This window comes from Muntiacus reevesi, chromosome 7, assembly GCF_963930625.1.
Source record: "Muntiacus reevesi chromosome 7, mMunRee1.1, whole genome shotgun sequence".
Classification (NCBI taxonomy): Eukaryota; Metazoa; Chordata; class Mammalia; order Artiodactyla; family Cervidae; genus Muntiacus; species Muntiacus reevesi.
The window spans coordinates 28670203-28694423 of record NC_089255.1 but is presented as its reverse complement, the minus strand read 5'-3'; the positions used below and the strand labels follow the sequence as shown (position 1 = coordinate 28694423).

Below are 24221 nucleotides of genomic sequence, written 5' to 3'. Positions count from 1 at the left end.
TGTACCACAACTATTAAGCCTGTATTTTGTGGAGTCCGGGAGCCACAACCACGGAGGCCTTGAGCCTGAGCTCTGCAACAAGAGAGGCCACCGTAATGAGAAGCCCACACACCGCAGCTGGAGAGTGGACCCCGCTCACTGCAACTACAGAGGCCTGAGCAGTAACAAAGACCCAGGGCAGCCGAAAATAAACAGATAGATAAACAAACTTAAAAGAAAACGCTAATGAAAGTTGAGGATATGGAAGGTAAATTGCTCAAAATTATCCATGCCTCCCCCTCACCCCTTAGAGGGTCCTTCTGCATCCCCCCATTAGAAGACTACTGATCTAGCACTATATACCTGTGCATCGTGTGAAAAAGGCAGATTCATGGACCTACTCCAGATATCAGTATTATCTGAATTAACAGGCTCCCCAGATTACTTCCTGCCTCTCTAGAGACTGAGAAACGAATTGGGACACAAAACGAACACATAAAATGTTAAATGATGCATAATTTGAATAAAAATTCAACAACAGAAGACCTATCACAGGTAGTACCTAGTGACCAAGGGATTCAGAGGTGCTCATGAGAGGGTGGAATAGTCAAAGGCTTTCTGGAACTGGGGGAAGGACGGGTAGAATGTAAAGAGAAAGAAGCAGGGGAAAATGGTTTACCCAGTTTGATTGTAAGGTACTGACTTTGCTGACCAGCAAGGAGCAGTTGATGTCCTCAGAAAGTAACTGACTCATCAGAGAAAGTCCCTGGTGGGTCAGCAGCAGGTTATTGTGCTTGAGTGTTGCAAACATGATTATTTGCTGTTGAAGACAGTAATGTGTGTGTGTGTGCGCTCAGTCATGTTTGACTCTTCGTGACCCCACAGACTGTAGTCTGCCAGGCTCCTCTGCTCTTGGGATTTTCCTGGCACAAATACTAGAGTAGGTTGCCATTTCCTTCTTCAGGGGATCTTCCTGACCCAGGGATCCAGCCTATGTCCCCTGAGTCTCCTGTGCTGCCGGCATTCTTTACTGCTGAGCTACCAGCGGAGCCCCGAAGACAGAATAAGTGGTTGATAATACTAATCCAGGTAAACTGGTCTTAGACAACTGGTTTTGTACGTTTGTTTCAAGCAAGTTGACCTAGAGCTGAACACATATTTTACCCATGTATTGGATAATCCATAATCAGTGGATTCTCTACCACTGAGCCACCAGGGAAGCCATAAGGATAAATATATACTGCTATTAAGTTGCACATTCATTCCAGGCTGGGCGGGCAATGAATTCAAATTATTTTATTCTTCTAGCAGCTCTGGCTTAGCAAAAGGTATAAACCATCACTTAAAATGCAACCAAGAATATCTAAATTTTTTTTACTAACTTTGATTCCAATGTCACTGAATGTCAAAAATAACAATTTTTTAAAATGCATGTGTTCACAAGAAAGTAGAAATCATTGATTGCCTCTATCATCTATCTTCTGGGTCACTACAAGGATCACACCAAACTGGTCTCCCTACTTCCAGCCACTCACCTCCTTCCCAGATCCATACTCATCCTCAGTATCTCTAAAGTAGTCCTACAACATCTGCATTTGGTTCTGTTACTCCCCTGCCTAAAGCCTTTCAACAGTTCTCCCCACTATCTATGGCCCGAGGTCTTCAGCACAGCATAACACCATATTTTTCTCTCCTGTAAAGACCTGGCCTTCTCCAAGTTTACAGGCAAATAACATCCTTGCATATCATTCCCTTTACTTCTTACCTATCAGTCAAAATAAACTATCCACTATTCTTCAAACAAGCTCTGCTCCATCCTTCCTCTGACTCTTTGGTCTAACCTTGCTTCCCCATGACTTATCCAGACTACTATCTTCCATGTCTGCTCAAGAGGCCTGTCCCAGTTTCCCCAAATAGGATTGACCATACTCTCCTTTGTGTTCTGTGATATGCTAGACACACTTCAATAAGAGCATTAGACTATTTTATTGCACTTATTTGTATACACTTCACCTCTCTCTCCTCTAGGTTACTTTCCATCACCTACCTAGTACCCCTGAATCGCTGGAGTGAAAGGATCTTGCCTCATTCATCTTTGAACTCCAAGCATCTATCAAACTTACCAGTATATAATAGACACTCAGTAAATACTTGCTAAATAAATGCATGTATACTATTCATTGTAATAGTGGAATTGATAATGAACTAGACACTTACAATATGCTAGATGTTACTAAATAACAGTTAGATATGATCTAGAAGCAACAGTGACTCTGATTTCACTGCCATTTACCTGCAACTTCTAAGATTACAATACAAGATAGAACATGTGTTCTGGCTAAGGCAAGGGAAGCCCCCCAGGAGATGTCCTAGCTGTGCCACGCAACTCAACACACAACAGAGCTGCTTTCCAAAGTTCACTTCCACTTAGCTCGATCGGTAGTCCACTGCAGAGGGAACATTAATGCTAAGGAAAAAACATCATCAGAGAAAAACACAAGGGGCAGACCTAAAACCCATTTCGTTGTCATTTCCATCTTAACAAATCCATTGCAGTCACTGCACACTTTGCTACTTAAAATATGAAGAATGTCTCCAGAGCTTCCTTGAGATTACCTTATCTTGAATTCACAAAATTTATGACACTTGGCTAAGACTTTTCTTTATTTAAAATGACCAGAAAATCAGCAAATCAAATTCAGCCTTTCATCATGATGAGATAGTACAGAGAAGGCTCCACACTAACGAATCTAAAATGTAATTACTGGACAATCAGATTTTTTTTAAATAACATGAATCACACAGTCATTTTAATAAATATATCCCTCACATATTAAACTCAAACTACTTTTTGTGATTTCAACACGTAGAAGCCCAGATATATAAATAACATTCCTTAACTTGATAAAAGCTATTGACCAAAAAATGTCCAACCAACATAATGCTTAACTGGAAAATATTAGATGGAAATCTATAAAATCAGGAATAACACAAGGAAGTCTACTAATTTCTACTTTTCTAGCTTTGTTTTGGAGGCTCTAGTCAATAGAAAAAGTCCGTAAAAAGAGATAGGCAACAATTTGTGTTTTTTTTCTAGGTAAAAATTTGACTAAAAATGGGCAATAGTATTTGAATAGACATTCATCCATAGAAGGTATATAAGTGACCAATAGGCACATGAGAAGACATTCAACAGCACTAATAATTAGAGAAATTCAAATCAAAACCCAATGAGACAATACACTGATTGAGGTGGTTACTGCTAAACAAATAAAAAAATCAGAAAGTAACAAGTGTTGACGAGGTGGGTAAATTGGAACTTGCACAATACAGTAGCAATGTATCACATACATTTAGCAGCTATGAAAAACAGTACGGAGGCTCCTCAAAAAGTAAAATAAAATTGCCATATGATCCAACAATCCCACCTCTAGTATATACTCAAAAGAATTCAAAGCAGGGTCCCAAGGAAATATTTGTACATTTATGGTGATAGCAGCATTATTCACAATAGCTCAAAGTAGAAGCAACCCAAGTATTTACTGACGGATGGATAAAGAAAATGACCATATAGAAGAATATTATTCAACCTTAAAAATGGAGAAGAATCTGATACATTCTAACAAAGGGATGAATCTTGAGGATATTTTGCAAAGTGAAATAAACCAGTCACACAAAGACAAATACTGTATGATTCTACTTATGTGAGGTAGCTGAAATAGTCAAATTCATAGAAATAGAAAATAGGATAGTGGTAGCCAGAGTTTGGGAAAACAGGAGAAATGAACAGTTGCTTAATGTGTACAGTTTCAGGTATGAAGATGAAAAAGTTCTAGGTATCTGTTACACAACATAAATATACTTAACACCACTGAACTCTACTTAAGATGGCTAACATCTATTCACCCTTAGGTAAACCATGTGCTACATGTACAGAGTGTTAATAAATGTTTTGAGTAAGTGATCGAAAAATTTTCATGGTTAAGATGATAAATTTTATGTTATATCTATTTTACAACAAATGCAAATTGTCATCATTTGTCTATAAAAAAAATTCTAAGACTCTCAACTGAAAAACTAGAAGATGAAAACAAAATCAAAAACAGAGTCTATAAGCTAAGCACAGTGCCACCTATAACATATCTTTACATATGCCACACACAGAAATAAATTGCAGACTGAATAAAAATCTAAATATACATGCACATGAGTTAAAATACATATATTGTTCAAGTTTAGATTGGGAAAGCCTTCCTTAAGACCAACAACAATAAAAACAACAACTCCCTGAAAAGATATGACTACACAAACAAAATTTCCATATAATGAATGACAGCGAAAGGTAAAAGAAATGGCAAGCTAAAGACTAGGATTGTGATATATATTTACATCTGTATATATAAGGAAATCAAGGACTAATTCCCCTAACATATAAAAGCCTCCTTTTAAATCAGGAAGAATAGAGACTAATGACCCAATTTACAAAAGGGCAAACAAGTCACAAAAGACAATGAAGAGACGTCCAACTATGCAAGTATCGGAGAAATACAAATTAAAAATAGTGGTATGCAATTTTTAACCTTAGATTGGCATAAACTAAATGAATACTGGTGAAATGTGAGTAAAGGACATTCTTGTTTTAGCTGAGTATTAATGGGTTCCATGTTTTGAGAGGGCAGCTGGGTAGTATCTATCAGCGTTTAAGATGGGCAGAAACTCTAAAAATTCCACTTCTATCCTATTGAAACACTCACTGGTATGCACAAATAGATGTATAATAATTTCATTAAAGCACTGTTTGCAACAGTGAAAGATTCTAACAGTTAAAAGGTTCATTAATAAGGAAACAGTTCAATAATTACAGTAACCATTTTATTGAGAGGGACATTCTGACAAAAAGTCACAAAATGGAATTTTTTAAAAATGTGCACAATTGCATCAAAATTTTAGAATACTCAGGAATTGATTTAAGGGAAACTAAAACCTCCACAAGGAAAACTGAACAGAGAAATCAGAAAAGAAAATATACAAATAAGTATTTACAGAAAAGATACACATACTATATGGAATTAAAAACTCAGTATTGTAAAGATGTCGATGCAATCAAAACCATAATGTCCAAATTAATAAGGTAATTTTAAAATGCATATGCAAATACAAAGAGCTGAGAATAACCAAGGTCAAAGGATACACTCTAGTAGATCATGATTTATTATAGTTGTCATTAAGACAGTGCTACACTGTTACAAGGTTAGATAAATCTAGAGAATACTGGAACAGAATACAGGGTCCAGGGGAGGAAGGTAGGTTTCTCAGTAAATAATTCCAGATAATTCTGATATAGAAAAAACAAACTTGATCCCCACCTCAACTTGCACACAAAAACCAATGCCCAATGTATTATAAGCCTAAAGACAAACGAAGAGCATTAATACCTTTATAAGAGAATATTTTCATGACTGAGTTAGGAAAGGATTATTTTAAGAAAGTTTAAACTACCCTAATGATAGAACAAGAATGATTATAATAAAAGTGAGAATTTCTATTCATCAAAAGGCACCATTAAGATAATGAAAAGCTAATCCAGAGAGTAAGAGAAATTACTTCCAACATATTTAACCAAATGGCTGTTAAAATAACAAAAATAACTTCTGTGTAAAATAATAAAAAAGAATCTACTTACTAAAAATGAACATGTGATTCAAACAGGCACTTTACAAAACAGGATACCCAATGGTCGATAAGCATACGAAAAAGTGCTTGAATGGGAAACACCAGTTAACAACAGACTGGCTTGAATTAGAAAAATCAACCAAACGAAATGTTGGCAAAGATGTGGCACAATCAGAACTGTGATGTTTTGGTGATGGGAATATAAATTGATACCATCATTTTGGAAAAGTATTTGGTATCATCGACTAACACTGAAGAATCGATGCTTTTGAATTGTGGTGCTGCGGGCAACTCTGGACAGCAAGGAGATCAAACCAGTTGATCCTAATGGAAATCAACTCCAAGCATTCACTGGGAGAACTGATGCGGAAGCTAAAGCCCCAGGACTTTCGCCACCTGATGCGAGGAGCCAACTCATTGGAAAAGACGGTGATGCTGGGAAAGATTGAGAGCAGGAGGAGAAGGGGGCAACAGAGGATGGGATGGTTGGATGACATCATCAACAGAAGGGACATGAGTTTGAGCAAACTCTGGGAAGGACAGGGAGGCCCGGCACGCTGCAGTCCATGGGGTCACAAAGAGTCAGACACGACTCAGCAACTGAACAACAACTGACAGTGAATACAGACATATCCTACGGCCAGCAATTCCACTCCCTGGCATATACCAAGGAGAAATGTGTTCCTCTGTGTGCCAAAAGACACATACAAGAAAACAAACAGCAACATACTCGTAACAGCCCCAAACCGAGGACAACATGAAGGTCCATCATGGATGAACAAACACAACACAATACATTCATACAGTGAAGCAGTATAGAACAATGAAAACAAATGGATTACAGGTACCTACGATTACATGTTTGGTTCTCACAAGCTTAATGTTGAAGGAAAGAAGTCAGACACAAAATGAATCCATTTAGGTTCAAAAGCACTGAAACTAATCTATAGTGTTAGAAGTCAGAATTGTGGTTTCTTTGGAGGAAAAAGGTAGCTGTGATAGGAAGGGGGCAAGATAGGGGCCTTGGGATTGTAGGCAATGGACTATTTCTTGATTTGCATGGTGGTTATGTTCACTTTGTTATAATTCAAGGAGCTATTAAATTATTTGTTATGAAATAAAAATTTGTATTCTAAAGCAAATCAAGGGAAATTTACAAATTACATTTTTTCTTTGGACTTTGGCTTCCTCTCTCCCCTCTATTGTATATTGTGTATCCGCATTATACACTGACCAAACCTTTCCATCAGAAGAAAGAACTACTCAACCATATAAAACAATATTCTCCGAGCATCAACAAGATTACTCCTTAGGAACACCCTTCCTTAATCTTGTGAGGTGGTCATGACTCAACATCCACTACTCTCTCTAATGAACAGAACAGTTCTTGGAGATTTCTGAAAGTCTATTCCCAGGTTTTAAGTTTTAATTTGGCTCAAATAAAAATTTCCATCTCTTTCTGAGGTTGAGTGACTTTTTTCATCAGCACTTGTAATATGAGCAATTTTCCACATGTATGCTACACTTCAACATTAACTGCTTTTTTAGAAAGCCGATTGTGGGAATTCCTTGACAATCCAGGTTTTCCAGGTGGCACAATGGTAAAGAATCCACCGACAAATGCAGGAAATGCAAGAGATGTAGGTTTGATCCCTGGGTCGGGAAGATCCCCTGGAGCAGGAATGGCAACCCGCTCCAGTATTCTTTCTTGTAAAATTCCATGGATACAGAAGCCTGGTTGCCTACAGTCTGTGGGGTCTCAATGAGTCAGACACAACTGAGCATGCATACACACACACACACACACACACACACACACACACACACACACACACACACACACACACACACACACACACACACACACACACACACACACACACACACACACACACCACCACCCCCCACCCCCGGCAATCCAGTGGTTAGGACTCCATGCAGTCTGTGGGGTCTCAATGAGTCAGACACAACTGAGCATGCATACACACACACACACACACACACACACACACCACACCACCACCGCCCCCCACCCCCGGCAATCCAGTGGTTAGGACTCCATGCTTTCATGCCATGGACCCAGGTACAATCCCTGGTTGGGGATCTAAGACCCTGCAAGCTGCTTGGTGTGGTCAAAAAATAAATAACCTAGTAAGCTAGTTGTTATGCCATTAGCTTCATATATTATCTCATTTTATCTTTACAATAATTGTTTTAAATTATCATCATTGCTCTTTTTAAACAGTTACTACATGGAAGAGCCAAGCTTCAAACCCAACTCTATTTGATGCTCAAATCCATGAAACCCAAAGTAAAGGAAATACCAAACGTAAGCACATCCTTAAGATTTCCCTGGTTCAATTTCTTTCTCTCTGCGATCATCTTCTACTTTTCCCATCTTACATTCTCACGCCTTCCTCTGGGAAAGAGTGCTCAAGAGTTTAGCCATGGGACCTTTGCTTTAGTTACTAGTCAGAAATACAGTCATTTGTTCTTTCTATCAAAGAGGAAAACATTCACCATGTCCCAATTGTTGTTTCTGGGAAGAGGGATCTGAAAGAGTGGGTGCCCTTTCTTGGCTGAGCTGGTGAGTGATCCCAGAACAGTAAAGGTGGGCCAGAGGAAAGAATTCAATGTGTTGCAAGTGAAAGATGTGTGTTGTGGGGGGAGTGGTAGGAGGGAGGGTACAGAGGTTGGAATGGTAGAGTGGTGCTTGGTGGAGGATCCAGAGAACAAGCACTGGGCAGCTGGCAATAGATTTGAAGAAGAGAAGAAAAATGAGGTCGCCTGGATAGAAATTTTCAGTAAAAAAAAATAGTGAAAGGAGGTATTTGTGAAAATGTGGCACAGGATTGGCATGTCAAACTTCAACCTCGTCTCCCCAAAAGAAGCTTCAAAGTGGATTTTAGTGCTTGTTTTACTTTCTCTAAAACATCATAAGACTACTGAAATACACAACCATTAAAATAAAAACATTTGCTCCTGTACCTCCTAAAATCAAATAACGTGCACCCTGCATTTCAGCATACAGACTGAGATCAGCCCTGAGCCCCACCTGAACTTTGCAAGAATCCACAAACCAGAAGCATTTTTATTTGCTTTACATTGCTTAAGTGAGACTAGATCGTGTTAAAGATACCATTAAAATTCCTGTTGACAATTTTCATGAGTCCAAAAGCAGCATGAAATGACCCAGTTAATTTCTGTGGATGTGTCTGGTGAGCTGGCATGGTACCCATATCTCTCCTTTATTATTCAAGTGGACTCACTCCAGCGCCATAATACTTTGTTCTTTTAATAATCAGCATAATTCTTAAATGCTCCTGTTCCGTGTGCTTTTCTTCCTGGGGCTTTAATTGTTGTATGTTGGCAGGAAAAAAAAAACAAAACATCACTCACTCTCCAATGCATTCCCCCACCCCCATCCCCGACGTTAAGCTGTGGTTCTGCTCTTTCTGCTGTCATTTCAGCTCTCTTATTAATTACATGTACCTTTCAGTAAGTCATAACCTCTCTGGCTCTCATTTGTAAAACTAATGGGGTGAATCACACAATTTCTGAGAAGCTTATAGCTCTAAATTTTAAATATTCTAAAGTTTCAGATTCTGTAATCTCTTGCTTTTAGTCCTCTGAGCTAAAGACCTTAACTAATATTTCCTAGGACACAACATATGATTCCTGAGTCGCTGGTCCACATTTTGGAATTCCCTCTGCTTGATATGATTTCTTAGTCCCCATTTGTGTTCAGGATGTCAGTCTCCCTCCCCCACAGCTCCCAGATACATAGTAAGTAGAAGTCTGTAACACTTATGTCACCTCTGGTTTCTCAGTATAAGATGCAAAGTTTTCCTGGGCTGTGTGTACAGCTTCCAATTTCTGGACCATCACCCTAACTCCATTCAAGGGATGGTAACATGTCACAAAGTCCTGTGAAATATATAATGAATTAACCTATTGCCTAGACCATGAAAGAAGACACTTAGGGAAATCTGAATGGACATATGACATTAAAGGAAAATCCATTCATGGCTAACATAGCTTGTCAGCTATGAATGAAGTTTCTGAAAGTACTAGAGGCCAATGAAATAGTCCAAGATATTTATAGCTCTCCCTGGCTGGTGGAGACAAGAATGTCTGACTCACCAGGAAGGGTGGCAAACAGCTCTATCACTTTATAACCAAGAGAACCTAAATTAGAAACAAACCAGAAAGTAGGCGGATCTTTATTATAAAGTTGAGGAACGGGTTACCTAAATTACTCCAAGTAGGGACACTCCTGAGCCACTCCAAGGTTCTGGGTGGTGTGAATGAGCCCAAAGAGATGCCATAAACACTGACAGCTTGCATACTCACAGTAACCCTGATGCCTGCTGTTAGGTTCTATTTACTACAAAAGCCACAGTGTTCCTTGAGTATGGTGGTCCTTGTGCCAGCCCCCAGTCCTAGGTCAGCTCTGAGGTACAGCCAGGAGAGAGAAGGGCAGTTCCAGATGCATGCTGAATAAAAAACTAAAGACGCACAGTTCATTTTGTTTTGGGAAAACATGAGGGCTTTCCTTCTTCGTCCTTTTGTTCTCCTTTTTTTCCTTGAGTAATTAAGAGACTGCCAGTTTCCCGAATGGAACCATTTTAATGGTACCATTAAATGTACCATTAGCTTCATTTCCTCTTCGGATGCTGAACTACACAGCATGATGGTATACTTTTTAAATATCCTAATATTTAAATAATAAAGAAAGAAATGTTTCAGGTCATTAGTTATAACACAAGATAGAGATAAAGAGGAAAGGAAGTCTAGCTCTAGGCTGAGCATTTGTAGCAAAGGTTCTTCAGCTAAACCTTGGGAGGTGGCAGGAGATGGGGGAGGATGTCCACAGATGGTTGTGGGGTGAGGAGGAGGGTCTGAAATACTGTAGATGCAAAATTAACTGCAATGTCTTCTTCCATAGTTTTCTATCATCATTAAGTTTTGAAAGGAGTCTCAGAACACTAAGAATCACCAACCAGAGTAAAACTAAGGAACAGTATCCCTGAGATCAGATGGTCCAAACACGCCCTTCACTCAGGCCAGCCCTGACCTCAGGAGGCAAATTTAAGTATCCAGTGTGTGTGACTTACTAGATTCGAAGGAATGCATTTGACTTTAAGGAAATGTAATCACAAGGCACAATTTCATATCATGTTATTTTTTTTTCCAAAAAAATAACATGCCTGGGAATACATTTAGGAAAAATACAAGATATACCCCTATGTATCCATGTATTTAGTTTATTAAGTCAGAAAAGAAAACTTGAATAGGTTTATAAGATATGTTCCTGGTAAGAAATACTAAGCATTTTAAAGACCTCGATTCTCATTCCCACCTTCTCATTAATTTATAAATAATGCAATTCCAATAGAAGTCCCAAAGGGATTCTTTCAAAACAAGACTAAGTAAGCTAAAGTTTTCTGGAAGAAAAAAAAAAGAAACAAAAAAATTTTTGGAAGTATACCTAAGAACTTGAACAGATTTTGAGATGTATTATAATGGTACAATAATGAAGATACCGGTACAAAATACAAACACAAAGAGAACAGAAAGCTCAAGACTATCCTAAACTTATCCTGGAGAGGAATAGTTACTCCAGAAGCCTGCTGTACAGTTAGTTACTTACAAAACCAGAAGCAGCCATAGCCCTCTACTGCAGGCTAGGCCCTGAAATAAGTTTTCAACATGAAATGGACAAAAAGAAGAGAAGCAAATAAGAGGTAGAAAGAAATCACTTAAGAAATTTAAACATAAAGCTGATATTTGAGTAGGGGAAGTCCTCTTAAGCCAAAAGGAAAGACATACAATAAAATGAGGGTAGATTTGATTATATTTAAAATTTCTATACACCAGAAAATACAAGTAAAATAGAAAGCAAATAAGTGGGAAAAATAATTTCAGTGTTTTAAAAGTATTGATTTCATACTGAACACCTTTAGATAAGAAAATTAAGTTTGGCAATTAACATGCATAAAAACCTGAAAAAGGCATATATACTTTTATTTAGCCATTGCACAAGCAATGCATCTAAATAAAGAAAACACTGATACACAAAAATATTTATAATGTTATTTTCATCATTATACATTTCAAAAAATGAAATCTACAAACTAATCATTGTTCAATGCAGAAATCAAAGATAGTCACATCTTCAAGTATAAAAGGCAGTCTCTACAGTGTGATTAAAAAAAATTTTAAGTATTAAATTCACATAAGACTATCACAATTCAAAATGGTGGAAATGATATCTCTATGGAACACAATTTAAAGATTCTGCTTTACTCTGTGATATTTCTAGAGATTTCCAAACTTATTTTATTTTGCAATATTGGGGAACCACTGAAAGCCTATGGAAGCTTTTCTGAGATGGGTAAACAAAGCCTCTGCACTAAGGTGAAGTGGGTGTGCACAGGGCAAGGCCCTGAGTAATCGCCACTGTCTTCTGTGAACTGACTGGGGAAGAAAACACGCCCTCCCACGGGATACAAGGCAGGAGCTTTTCTTCGCGCCCTCTGTGGTCAGGTATGATGTGGCATGTGTGTGCCAATTCTTCCCACAGACTGTCGGGCTGCAGAACCTTCCCTCACCCAGAGCCAGCCAGCAGTGTAACCGTGCTGGGCATCTTTCATTGGCCTCCCAGATCCACTCTGGCCCCTTCTGGCTCTTTTTCTGGGCTCTGCTGTCTGGCCTAAAGTTGATCCCAGTCCTCTGACTTCTCTTTGGATTTGGCCAAGAGGAGAGATGGCAGGAGACCAGAGAGCAGAGGAGAAAGTCAGAGCATTTATTCGCCCAGCTCCCTCCCACAAGCAGGTCACCATTGACTGGCTGCATCCCTCCACTGAAGGCCACAGCTTCCGATGGGCAGCCCCCTTCACACCACTCAGCCTCCCTCTGACATTCTGGGTTTTCCAGCAGCTTCACCCGACCCTGCCTCTGCAGTTGTAGGGCTGTAAATACCTCCCATGATTACTAGCCCCAGAGAGCTGCCCCTGTCTTTCACTGCTTTTCCCAAACCCCATCCACACCTTTGTAAACCACCTCCAACAAACAGTCAATCAAATCATCCTCACTTGATCCCTGACAAGACCCTGGCTGATACAGTAATAGTATACAGAATTATCCAAAGATGAAATAAGTATAGCTAAGTGCATTTATTCTCCATAAAGCAAAATGAGAAAAAAAGTAGCCTAACAGGGTCTAGAAAATTCTTTCAAGTTTGAGGTAAAAGTTTAACCCCATGTTACCTCTATGATTTGATTATTCTATAACACCTAGATCCTTATTATTTCCAATTTTTTTTTAAAGACGTTGGGCCTGTTACAAACCCTTAAGTAACCTCACCACAGCCCGTTAGAGGATGAACAGAAGAGATCCCTGGGGATCTATCTCTGATAAGACAAACTGCTTTTGCAGCATTAAACTTAAAGGTAGACATTGACTTTTTTCTTTAGGTTCCCCTTGTATTGTTTTACACTTTTCACTTGGTTGTGACTGGGTTTGACTTAGCCCTTTGCTTCACAAGGTAACCAAGTTTATTTCACCCAGATGTTTCTGGTCTGCAGTGCAGGAAAGCAGCAGGGACTCAATATGACTTAACCATTTAAGAATGTGATGAGCCCACTGAAAAATTCTTCCTAAAAAAAGCCATACTATCCCACAAGCTTGTTGCAAGAGCAAACTCCTGTACTCAGGAGGAGGAGGAAAGACAATTCTGAGGACATGAGGACTGTCACTCAGATAGTCCCCAGTCCAATTCCAAGGAATGGTGGGGGGCGGGGTTGGGGGCAGAGTTGGGGGCGAGGGGAGAGAAAATGCTCTTTTCACTCATAAGAGCTGTGAGGCATCCCAAGCACAAAGCAGAACTGCATTGCTAATAATGTATGAAAGGACGGTACAGGGCTTGGGGGAAAGTGATTCTTTCTCATTTGAGCAGAGCACTTCAAATACCGTGTGAATGAACACGGGGAAGCCTCCCTGGTAGAGGTCAACTCCAGCAAGTGCGCAAGTCCCTTGCCTGACAGCTCTGGTGAGCCCTAGTGCCCCTCTCAACTGGCACATCACCTGGGCTCTGAGAGCTTGGAGACTGGCAGCGGAAGGGCCCTTGATGGCGGATGCAGCGTCATCAGAATGGCATCAGAGGCTCCAGTGGGAGCCAGGAGCTTTAGCTGCCAAGGGAGGGAGTGAGTTTGTTGCAGTGTCAGCAGCTATAGATGACGCTGATGGCTTTGGCAGTGGCAGAAGAGCGCATCCTTGACAGCTGGCACCAGCAAGAGCGGTCAGCTTCCCTCACATGGCCACGAGGGCTCCAGAAGCCACAGTTTAAAGGGACAGCTTCCCTTAGATCAGCTCTTTCTTTTTATCCTTGAACAAAAGTGATCTGACCATATCAGATGACCGCCTAAGCCCTCAGAAAGACATCACTGAACGACAAACTCTGAACAGAGGGAAACACAAGCAGTGGCACACCCAAAGCAGCCAAGGGCAGCACAAGGACAGTGAGAGATGCATGACTGAAAAAACCACCTCTGGGCCAGCCCTGCCGAGGACTGGGCTCTGATGTTGACAGCGCAGAACTCTTACATCTGTGTGCGCAATCACTCAGTTGTGTCTGACTCTTCGTGACCCCGTAAACTGCAGCCCACCAGGCTCCTCTGTTCATGGGATTCTCCAGACAAGAATACTGGAGAGGATAGCCATTCCCTTCTCCAGGGGATCTTCCTAACCCAGGGATGGAACCCTAGTCTCCTGCATTGCAGACAGATTCTTTATCATCTGAGTCAATAGCATACTTGAAATATGAATGCTAGACTCCTTCTATCCCATTTCACTAACTTAATGAATTATATATGCCAGGAAAAATTAAAAGCACTTCGAACACCCTGAAATATTTTGGATCTAATTTTTCTATCTCTGTGCTCCCTACTTCCCTAAGGGCAGGGAAACCAATGGAAATTCCACAAAATGTATTAAGTTATAAACTACGTGCTTATAAGACTCCAGATTTCTCAACAACAGAACTTAAAATCACAAGGAAAATGTTAACTTCCTCAAGATTAGCAATAAATGACAAGGCAACCATATGCTGGTATTGAGCCATGGAGTAAAAAGAAGCTTCCTGCAGGCATAGGGTATCTGCTTTAATACTCCGTAAAGTATTATCAGCAGAGTAATTACTGCTACAAGGTTCATAGGAAAATAAGCACCAGACCTGGGAGCACAGAAAGTGAACCACAGGACTGCCACTCGTGGGAACCAGCTGGGGTCCTAGATGCCTTCTCCAGACAACAGGCAGTCTTCTCTCTGTAGCAAGCTGTCCTTGTGCCATCAGAATGCACCCAAGAGGACTGTTACTATTCATTGATTCCCCCCTCCTTTTCCCTCATCTAATCCCAGACCTTAGATAGCTCTGAGAACACACATTTCATGACCAAAAAAAAAAAAAAAAGAGAGAGAGAGAGAGAAAGAGCTTGCAAAGCTACTGACTCCAGGTGTAATAACATAGCAAGGTAATGAGAGAACTCCTCTGAGCTTCTAGAAACAAAAGAGGAGAGAAAGCAAAGACTCAGGAATCTCTACAGAGTATAAATGCCCCCACATATGATTTGACATAGACTGAAAAGTCATTTCAGACATTTCTTTCTCTACTCAGCAAATGCTCATTATCACAAGGAAGACTGCCACCCCACTATATACTAGGAATAAGAACTCACAGAATTCTGGTTTTTCACTAAAGAGGACTTCAGGACTTCTGATTGTTCAAACTGTGCCAGAAAAGACAGCTTGGGAGGTGGTCAGTATTGCAGCCATAAGCATTCTGATTTTTGGAAAAATCAAAGGTAGGCAAGAAGAATGAAATAGTTATATACATTTTCACCAAGGCTATGATAGCTTTCCCTCTGTAAGTCAAGCAGGTCAGAAAAGAATGTCATCAAGTAGTTGTCTTGGGGGTAGTCAGAAGTTTGCAACTGTGTAAGTGGAAGCTAGAACTGAGATCCACTTGTGCTATCACTCACTGATTGTAATTTTATCATCTTTCAAAAAGCCTGTGGATTACTAAACTATCCAAACTTTGATCTACTTATGTCAACCAATCAACCAATAAGAACTGAAAGAAGTACTTCTTTTGTATGACCACACAGACTGGTAATATATACAGATACTTAAGACAATCAGCAAAATGTAAGCCTATGAAGAAATCTTCAAATACCAGGAAGAAGACAAAGAGGTTTCCTCAGTGATACATAAAAACCACACATATATACAATTAAGACATAACCTCCTCCCATTCTTTTTTTTTTTTTAATTTCATGTGAACCCTTCACTTAAAAAGTAAAAATATCTAGATTCCCATTCTATTTAAATACATTCAAGCAAAGCTCTGGGGAAGGTTTCCAGGGAGTTGGATTGCTTCGAAATTGGCCATGCATTAAATAAAGCTTTGTCTAACGAAAGTGAAAGAGTAACTGATGGTATCTGTACATTCACTCTGCACAAGGTTACTGTGACTCAAAAGCATTACTCGAAGACAAAGAACAAATCGGATTCCAGCTCTGGAGACTCACACTCTGCCTCTGCCAGCAGCCCTGCCGGCTCACACACTCTCTGAGGGCCAACCACCTGCTTCCTGAAGAATCTGTAATCTACCTTCCCCATTAGTTCCCCCAAGGTTCTCCTCCTTTACACAAGTGCCCCCCTTCATTCATTTCACTGCATTCACCTTTCATCTCTAAGAGATTCATTCCTGATAAGTGTGCCAGGGTTCACTGTAACATCGAAACCAAAAAGAAAAGCCTTCAGCATTGCATTTTATAGTGAAACAAAAACTCCAATTCTCAGAGTCTACTGAGCTAGAACTAAAAGCCAATGCAGCGAGGGATTCATTCCTGAGACCTGGCTTCTTTTCACATTACCTGCTTCAGTGTACTTCAATCCCACTTTTTCTTCGGTGTCCTTTGTCTTCGGTGGTGGCCAGACAGCCTGGAGTCTGCCAGGAATCCTATCATCCTGCTCAGTGGGACTGTGGTCAGGCTGTGGGAAAAATGGGCAGAGAAAAGTTTAAGTTCAATAAAATGTGACCAGAGTCAACTAAACCCTGAGAATGCACTCGTTCCAAAATTAATTCTAATCGCCAGTTGCATATTGCTTTCACTCGCTGCAACTGAAACAACGCACTACAATACAATCCTTTTCCAGAAACGTAAAGTGATCAGCTGGAGTGGGAAAACGAAAGGACTTAAGGCCAAGTATTACACGACCTTCAATAAATGATTTTTAGCATGTAATTCTTTAAAAAAAAAAAAATTAATACACTTTGAGCTGAAGATACAAATGTACTATAATTTGGTACATTTATAGGTATGTTTACAAATATACCCCAAACAACTCCAGGGTTAAAGATATAAACCAGTTTTGCACTTTCCATGAACACTAGTTCTTGGTCAAGATAACACTTTAAGACATTTACATTGATCAATTCTTTTTTTTTTTTTTCCTTTCCTACAAAAAAAAAAAAAATGAATGAGCTTGCTTTCACATTCAAGCTATTTTTACAGGGGTTGATTTTACAACCAAGAGAATGCTATACTGTATTTAGTTTTTAACTGCAACCCAAGATAATTTTTCTAAAGACCTTAAAGTTAACATTTTAACTAATCAAATGTATGAGGGAATGATAATTATATGCAGGTTGAAACTAAGCAAAAAATTCTACTCACTGCCCTTATGAACTTTTAAGATCCACTGAACAAGTGCTTGCTAGTCCTTACAAATTTCCTGAATACTTTTTTAAACAATTGTCACAGTTTTCACTAATCAGATGGCTACTATGTGCTAACTTCATTTATTCTTCACAACTACCATATAAAATAAAGGTTATTTTCATCACTTCGTTGATGAAGATTGAGGCTCAGAGAAGATCAAGGTCACCCAACCAGTAATTGGTGGAGTTAGAATTATAACCCAGGTCTCATTCTAAACCCAGTCCTCAATCAGGATGCCTTGTAACCAACACAGAACAGTTTAATCACATCACAAACATGTATTTGGCCAAGTGACCAATTTTCAAAGGAAAAACACAGTTTTCACAGAGGTATAATTAAGTGGGAAGGAAGTCTGGGCTACATTTCCATGTTGCATTGATTCTGATGCTGCCTGGTTTTTAGAAGCACATTTACTATTAATGTTTAAACTCAGAGTAACAGTTTCCTTTCTGATCTGCACATCTTCACTTAACACCTTTCTTACAACAACCCAGAGAAATACAAGAAAGAAAGAAAATGCTCCAACTCCAAAATGCTGTCCAACTCCAAACTCCTTACAAGGACCACTTGATAATACCATCTTTCACCTAGACGAGGGTCACTAAGAGTAGGTAACTAAGATTCTCTTTGACAGGAAACCTGAAAAGAAACATGGCCACATCACATTTTATGACAAATCACACAACCCAACTGCTACGTACACTTTTGGAATCTGAGGGGCCATCCGCAGGCCTTGACCTTGACCGCTCAAACACAGCCCTTAGGGACTCCTTCTCGTGCCTCATCTTGCGCTTGAGAGCTTCCAGCTCAGAGGTGTCAGCCGTGGACCCCTTTTTGGGGGGGCGGATGAATAAGGCTTTAAAGGCTTCCAAGGCAGTCTCTGGCGGCTTTGGCTTGACCTCTCCTCCCTGGGTTAGGGCTTCTCCAGGGTCTCTCTGGCTCTCCTGAGGTGCATCACAGCCCATCTCTTCCCCCTTGGGCTGTTCAGGGTCTTCTGCCTTCGGTTCGGCTTTGGGGACGTCAATGTTGAGCAGCTGAGAGAGCTGCTCCAGGAGCGTGGGAGTGGCCTTTGTATAGCTTATTTTCTCTCCCTTCTTCACTGTTGGAGGCCCTGTCTGTGCCAGGGACCGCTGGACTGGTTGGGTCAACTTGAGCAAAGCCAGATCCCCATCCTTTGGTTTAATTTCAGTGATGGTCTCCCCACCCTCAGCTGTGGCTCCCTTCTTCAGCACACGGAGCCCACTGAAAAAAGCTGGAAGCTGGAAGGACTTCTCTCCAGGGACTTCTTTTTTGGAAGAGGTGTTCTCGGTGACACCAACACTTGTGTCCTGGTCTGCTGCCGCAGGTGGAGCTATGGAAGCTTCTTCTCCAGCTTCTCGCTGGCAGGGGCTGTGCTCTGTCCGAAGGCCACCTTTGTCGGGTTCCAACTTACAGCTTATCTCCTGCAAAGTTCTTTGAGGACCTTCTCCACTGAGCTCTGCATCACCCCTGTCACTAAGCGCAGTATTTTCCCTTCCATCTCCTGGCTTTTCTTGGGGTTCCTCAGATGGCTCAGATAAAACACCACCAGGGTATCTGGGGCAGTTGATCTTGCTTCCCTCTTCTGGTTCCTGGCCTCCATCATCAGAGTCAGAATCGCTGGTGGTGTTCACCAGGGTCCCTCGAACCAAAATGACATTGTCTTGGTTCACATTCAAAGCAGCGAGTGGAAGCAGCTCTTGTCCAGGCAGAGAAATCCCGGCCTCCTCTTCTCCCCTAGGACTTCCCTCCAACTCCATCTGCGTCTCCACCTTTGTCTTCCCATCATTTCCATGGTCAGGTGGAACCTGAGCCTCTGCCTCCTGTAGATCCGATCCACTACTGGACTCCACCACTAAATTACGGAAGGCTTTCAGCACCGCGTCTTCCTCTTCGGGTTTCACAGATTCCAATTTACTCGTGAACCCAAAGAGGGATTTCATAGAGAACTTGGTCAGGATCGACAGCGCCGGGTCAAGTCCGGCTTCAGGCTGTTCTGGTTTCGAGCCATCACTGCCACTGAGAACGTTTCCAACTTCCTCCATGTCCCGGCAGTGCCCTGGGTGGCGGTTCTCACTTCTGCTACCTTCCCCTGCTCTCTCAGTTTCTGCACTCCATCAGCCCTTAACTTCCAGAACGGAGAACCACAGGGGCCGGCCGGTGGACTCGGCCGCAGCGCGATCACACTCGGCCCGGCCCTGGTCCCTCCCGAGCCTCCTTCCGGCTTGCGCGGGGATGGGGCGCCCTGGGCAACTGTAAAAAGTCCGCGGGGCTCTGTGCCCAGAAGCGGCTGGGGCTGCGCACCTTACTACACACGGGCTGGGAGGCTGCTCCTCTGGGACTTCCGTATTTATTCCCGGGGACAAAAGGCTTTTTGTCGTAGGGAAAATCAGCCTGCCCCCACTCATCCCAGCCCAGGATTTGCCACGAGCCCCGCCCCAGTGCCGGCGGTAGCCGGGTGGCTTTCAACTTCCTCATTGGTGAGCAAGGGAGGCTCCAGAGAGTGCTGAGCGGGCAAGCTGATCCCGACAGCCTCAACCACCCCGCAGAGCAGCCCAGGAAGTTCAAAAGTGAATCAGCAGAAAATGACTGAAATACTTCTTGCGGGCTCTTTTGGCATCTAAATCACGGTCAGAAGCCTGTGCCATCCAAGCAAAAAAAAAAAAAAAAACCCCAAAACTAGCAGTGCGCACAGACCGACAGCCACTTAGAAAGCCCGAAGCCAAGAAATATTTAAAAGGAAAGAAAGAAATAGATCATCTCAAAGTGCCAAGGACTCTCAAAAGCAGTTAATTTACTACCCTTGAAGCTTTTTTCTTTCTTTTTTAAAGTGCTTTCTTCCGCTTCCCTGCAGGTTTCATCTGGAATGCAGATTTTAGCTTCCAGCGAAGAAAAACCAACAGGACTGGTTTAGATTACTGCTGTTTTAGCTCTGCCTGCCTTCACAGTGTTCTACAAACAGGTACTTAGGCTAGCACGCCCACCACGCCCACTGTTCACCAGCCTCAGGGTGGTAGAGCAAACAGCCCCAGTCAGGAAGGAATGATAACCCTCCACTCTCTTGGGCTAACCTTGGGCTTCTGTTCAGCAGCTCTGACTTCCTAGCTTTCTGAGGAATCCTGCTGGCCAGAGGTCACCCCTCTGTGCGCCAGCCATCCACCCGACAAATTGAAACCTAGCATGGTACAAAGTTACACACAACCTGCCTTGTTAGGCAAAGCAATTCATTAAAAAGGTCCCCAAGGAGCCACATTCCCCTAAAGGGAAAAACATCTGAAAGGTCTCTATCAGGGCTCTGTCACAGACCCATCTACCTAAAACAAAAACAGGAAAGACAAAACCACCACCAGACATCAGGTCAGTGTAGTGTCCAATGCTGTACAGGCTGGGAACCTGGCAATGAAGGACATGGAAAAATTGCAGCTCTGTCTCCTAGCAGCATACCTGCCTCTTGGGGCAGCTTCCTGTTGTGCCTGAATGTCTCTCAGTGTTTACCAGATCCTATTGAGTCAGCAGGCATTTTGTAAGCACCTGGAATGGATAAGGCACTGTGCTGGATCAAGAGAGCCAAACTGGCTTAATAGTTATCATGGTTTAATAGTAATCACCGGCTCTCTGAACAAAGCTTCGAGAAGATTGAGCCCAAGCGTTAAATGCAAACAAATTTATTCTGCAAAACAGAAGCTGTAGCCATAAGCAAAACAGCTGTCTTGCTTCATCTGCAGCAGGGAATGGCTGCGGCTTCCACACTGCTAACTTGAATTGTGTTCTCCACTGAGAAATTCTGATCACAATAATAAATTTCCAGTGTGATGTGTTCAAAAGAAACCTTCACACAAAAAGGGTACATATGATTATAGCCCATCAACTCTTATAGGAAAATTAAAACAGTATTTCCTCATCCCTGATTTGACCTTGTGTCTAAATGGATACTTTCCTGGTTGCTCCTGATCCCAGTATATTTTGAGATTATTAAATAGGGCATGGTTAATCAAAAGGCCACCACAACACTCAGGAAAATTCATTCGTGCCGTCTAAGCTTCATAACAAGCTTCCTATCTAAAGAAAATGCCTATTGATAAAATCATACTTCTGCTTCTTCAGGACAGAAAAAGAAAAAGGAATCATTACATCTGATCATAAGATCAGTCTTCTGAAGAACCATGTAGACCAGTCAACATACGGGTGAGGGGAAGAGACATGGCACATATTTGTTGTTCTTTAACCGAGAAAGCTCCATTTTCTCAGACATAATTATTGACTTCCAGAATAAGTTTTTAAGCACTTTCAGCAAAATGGGACATAAACTAGAAGGCTCTTCTACACTACAGCATGGAGTGGAAATACAAAGTTCTAGCACCTTCTCAATAACCACGGACACAAATACAATATCGTGGGAATCTTGGGTCCCAGGGAGACAATCTGATTCCAGTCCCTTGGTTTAGGGTAGATAAGGTATTATTAGGTTTATTTTAAAAATGAAGCAACCATGGCCAAGAGAATGCAACCAAGCAAAGGCGCACAGCTAATAAGTGGATGATACTAATAATACATAACATTTATTAGGTGTTTACAAGCACTGTTCTAGTTGCTCCATGTGTATTAACTGATTAGTATATAGGTAACTATGGGCTTCCCTGATGGCTTAGTGGTAAAGAATCCACCTGCGAAGCAGGAGACACAGGTCTGATCCCTTGGTGGGGAATATCCCTCAGAGAGGGAAATGGCAACCCACTTCAGTATTCTTGCAGGGGAAATCCTGTGTACAGAGGAATGTGGCAGCTTACAGTGCATGGGGTCACAAAAGAACTGAACAACTTAGCAACAGAACATCAACAACACCTAACTATGAGGTTGGTATTATTTTTCTTTTTCCTGTTTGGGAACTGAGGCATGGAAAGATGATGTAACTTGCTCATATTCACAAGAAGAACTGGAACTTGAATCAAGGCAATCAGGCCACAGAATCCACAATCACTCTTCCAAAACCCTGAGCCCTGCTTCCTGCCATAATTGGACTCCACATAAACCTGCATCTTAAAATGTGCAGGCATGTCAGCCCAGTTAGGTGGTGGGGTCTCACTAGGGCATGTAATGTACCTTACCCTCTGAAATGATACAGAAGACTGACTTCACGAAAAGAAAAAAATATGAGTGGGACCATTCTTTTCCCGTGTAAATTTAGAGGGGAAATCTAGACAGGCTACTTAGAAAAATCAAGCAAAAATTCCCTAGCTGGCTTGTCTACTGCGCACAGACAAGACACATAATCCTCAGGACTCAAACTTACCAAGAGGCTTTCCAGTTTACCTATACAATTCTCCTTCATTTAGGAAAATGAACTACCACAAAGATGCATTCATCCAACAATCATTGTCAAGCACCAACTCTATACGAGGTTTCTGGGACATAAAGATGAAGAAACTCCAGCCCTCCACCTTGATGAAACATGAAGTTTAACAGGGGAAATCAGCCATGAAAGAGGTGATTCTTGTTCAGAGACTGTAACTTAGTACTTTATACTCCAGACTCAGTTTAATTAGCAATAGGCGGACCTAAGACAATTTTGAATGAATGCAAGTTATGACCATAAAAATGTGAAGATAAGTAAGAAAGAGCAGTATGGTAATTTAAAGAGATTTTTGAATAGTGACTCTCAGGACATTCATTTTCATGACTATGAGAAATGTTACAACATCTGGTCATTTAGGGAATGGAAAAATGTTCCAGACCATAGTAGTTTTCAAATAAGCAGCCTATAAATCTGATCTTAGTTGGGCGGTCTTGAAAAATTCATCTATTTAATGCTCTAACATTCTCAGAGGGAAAAATAATCACTTCTTTTGGACATTATTTTTGTCTTATTCTATGATACATGCTTTTAAAGTACCTACCATGCAAAACCAGTAACAGCCAAGACTTTCTCCTTTACAACCTCACCTTATTCTCTTTTGTTCTAACCTCAAGATACTTTAAATTCTCTAATAGCTACCTATGCAAGAGGCCAGATTAAAAATTACCTACTTTGGACAACTAGCTGAAATAGGCATGATCAATATCAGGTAGGATAACTGACATGTTGCTTTTTGTAACTATTTGTTACAAACAATCAGCACCCAGTTATGTGAAAACTGAACAGAATTTATGTGGAGAATTTACTACTAATGAATTCTCCATGTTCCTCCCATCTCACCATCTTCTCAGATTGAGGCTGGAGCTAACTGAACCTCATGGCAATGAGAACATCATTCCAATAAACAACACCTAGTGAGATAAGCCTAAAAAAGGTTGTAATAAACAAAAAGGAAGGGATATCATCTCCCGGAAGTAGTAGAACCTAGCTTCTTGATTCTTATAAAAACTAAAGGAATGAGCATTAAAAAATTTTCAAAATCAATTTGCAGAAATGGCACACAGTCTAAAGCAAAAACTTCCTAAAGCCCCTTGCCCCCCACCTCACACACTCTTTGCAGCACTCTGCCATGTCACTCAGCTTAGAGAATTCCTTCCCACCCATATTCTCATAAAACCCTCTCCCAGTGTTCTCCCAGAAAGGCAAGGGAAAAGTGCAGCAAGTGAGATTAATTTCATGATATCAGGCTAAATGATTCTCATGTTTCTCCTTATCCAATATACTCCAAGTTCTGGGCCTGGTTTTTCATGACTGCTTCCAGCTTCTAGGGATTCAACTAGGTTCATGGAATGACTGCTTAAGAAACGTAGAAGTTAAAATTAGTAAGAGTATGTAAGATTGTAGAAACTATT

At 41.1% G+C, this 24221-nt stretch overlaps 1 protein-coding gene across 2 annotated transcripts in view; it reads right to left on the bottom strand.

The window, feature by feature from the left end:
• The window catches only part of FMN1 (formin 1), a 432532-nt gene that overhangs the window by 299739 nt on the left and 108572 nt on the right, over positions 1 to 24221 (bottom strand). The window contains exons 1-2 of one of the 2 annotated variants that reach the window (XM_065940547.1): positions 18140 to 19842; positions 16590 to 16707 (exon numbers count right to left, since the gene is read on the bottom strand). In XM_065940547.1, the coding sequence (XP_065796619.1) occupies positions 16590 to 16707; positions 18140 to 19501 (1480 nt within the window). In that variant the 5' untranslated portion in view covers positions 19502 to 19842. Of the gene's footprint in view, positions 1 to 16589; positions 16708 to 18139; positions 19843 to 24221 lie in introns of those variants that run through there. The other variant, XM_065940546.1, reaches the window with a different exon arrangement.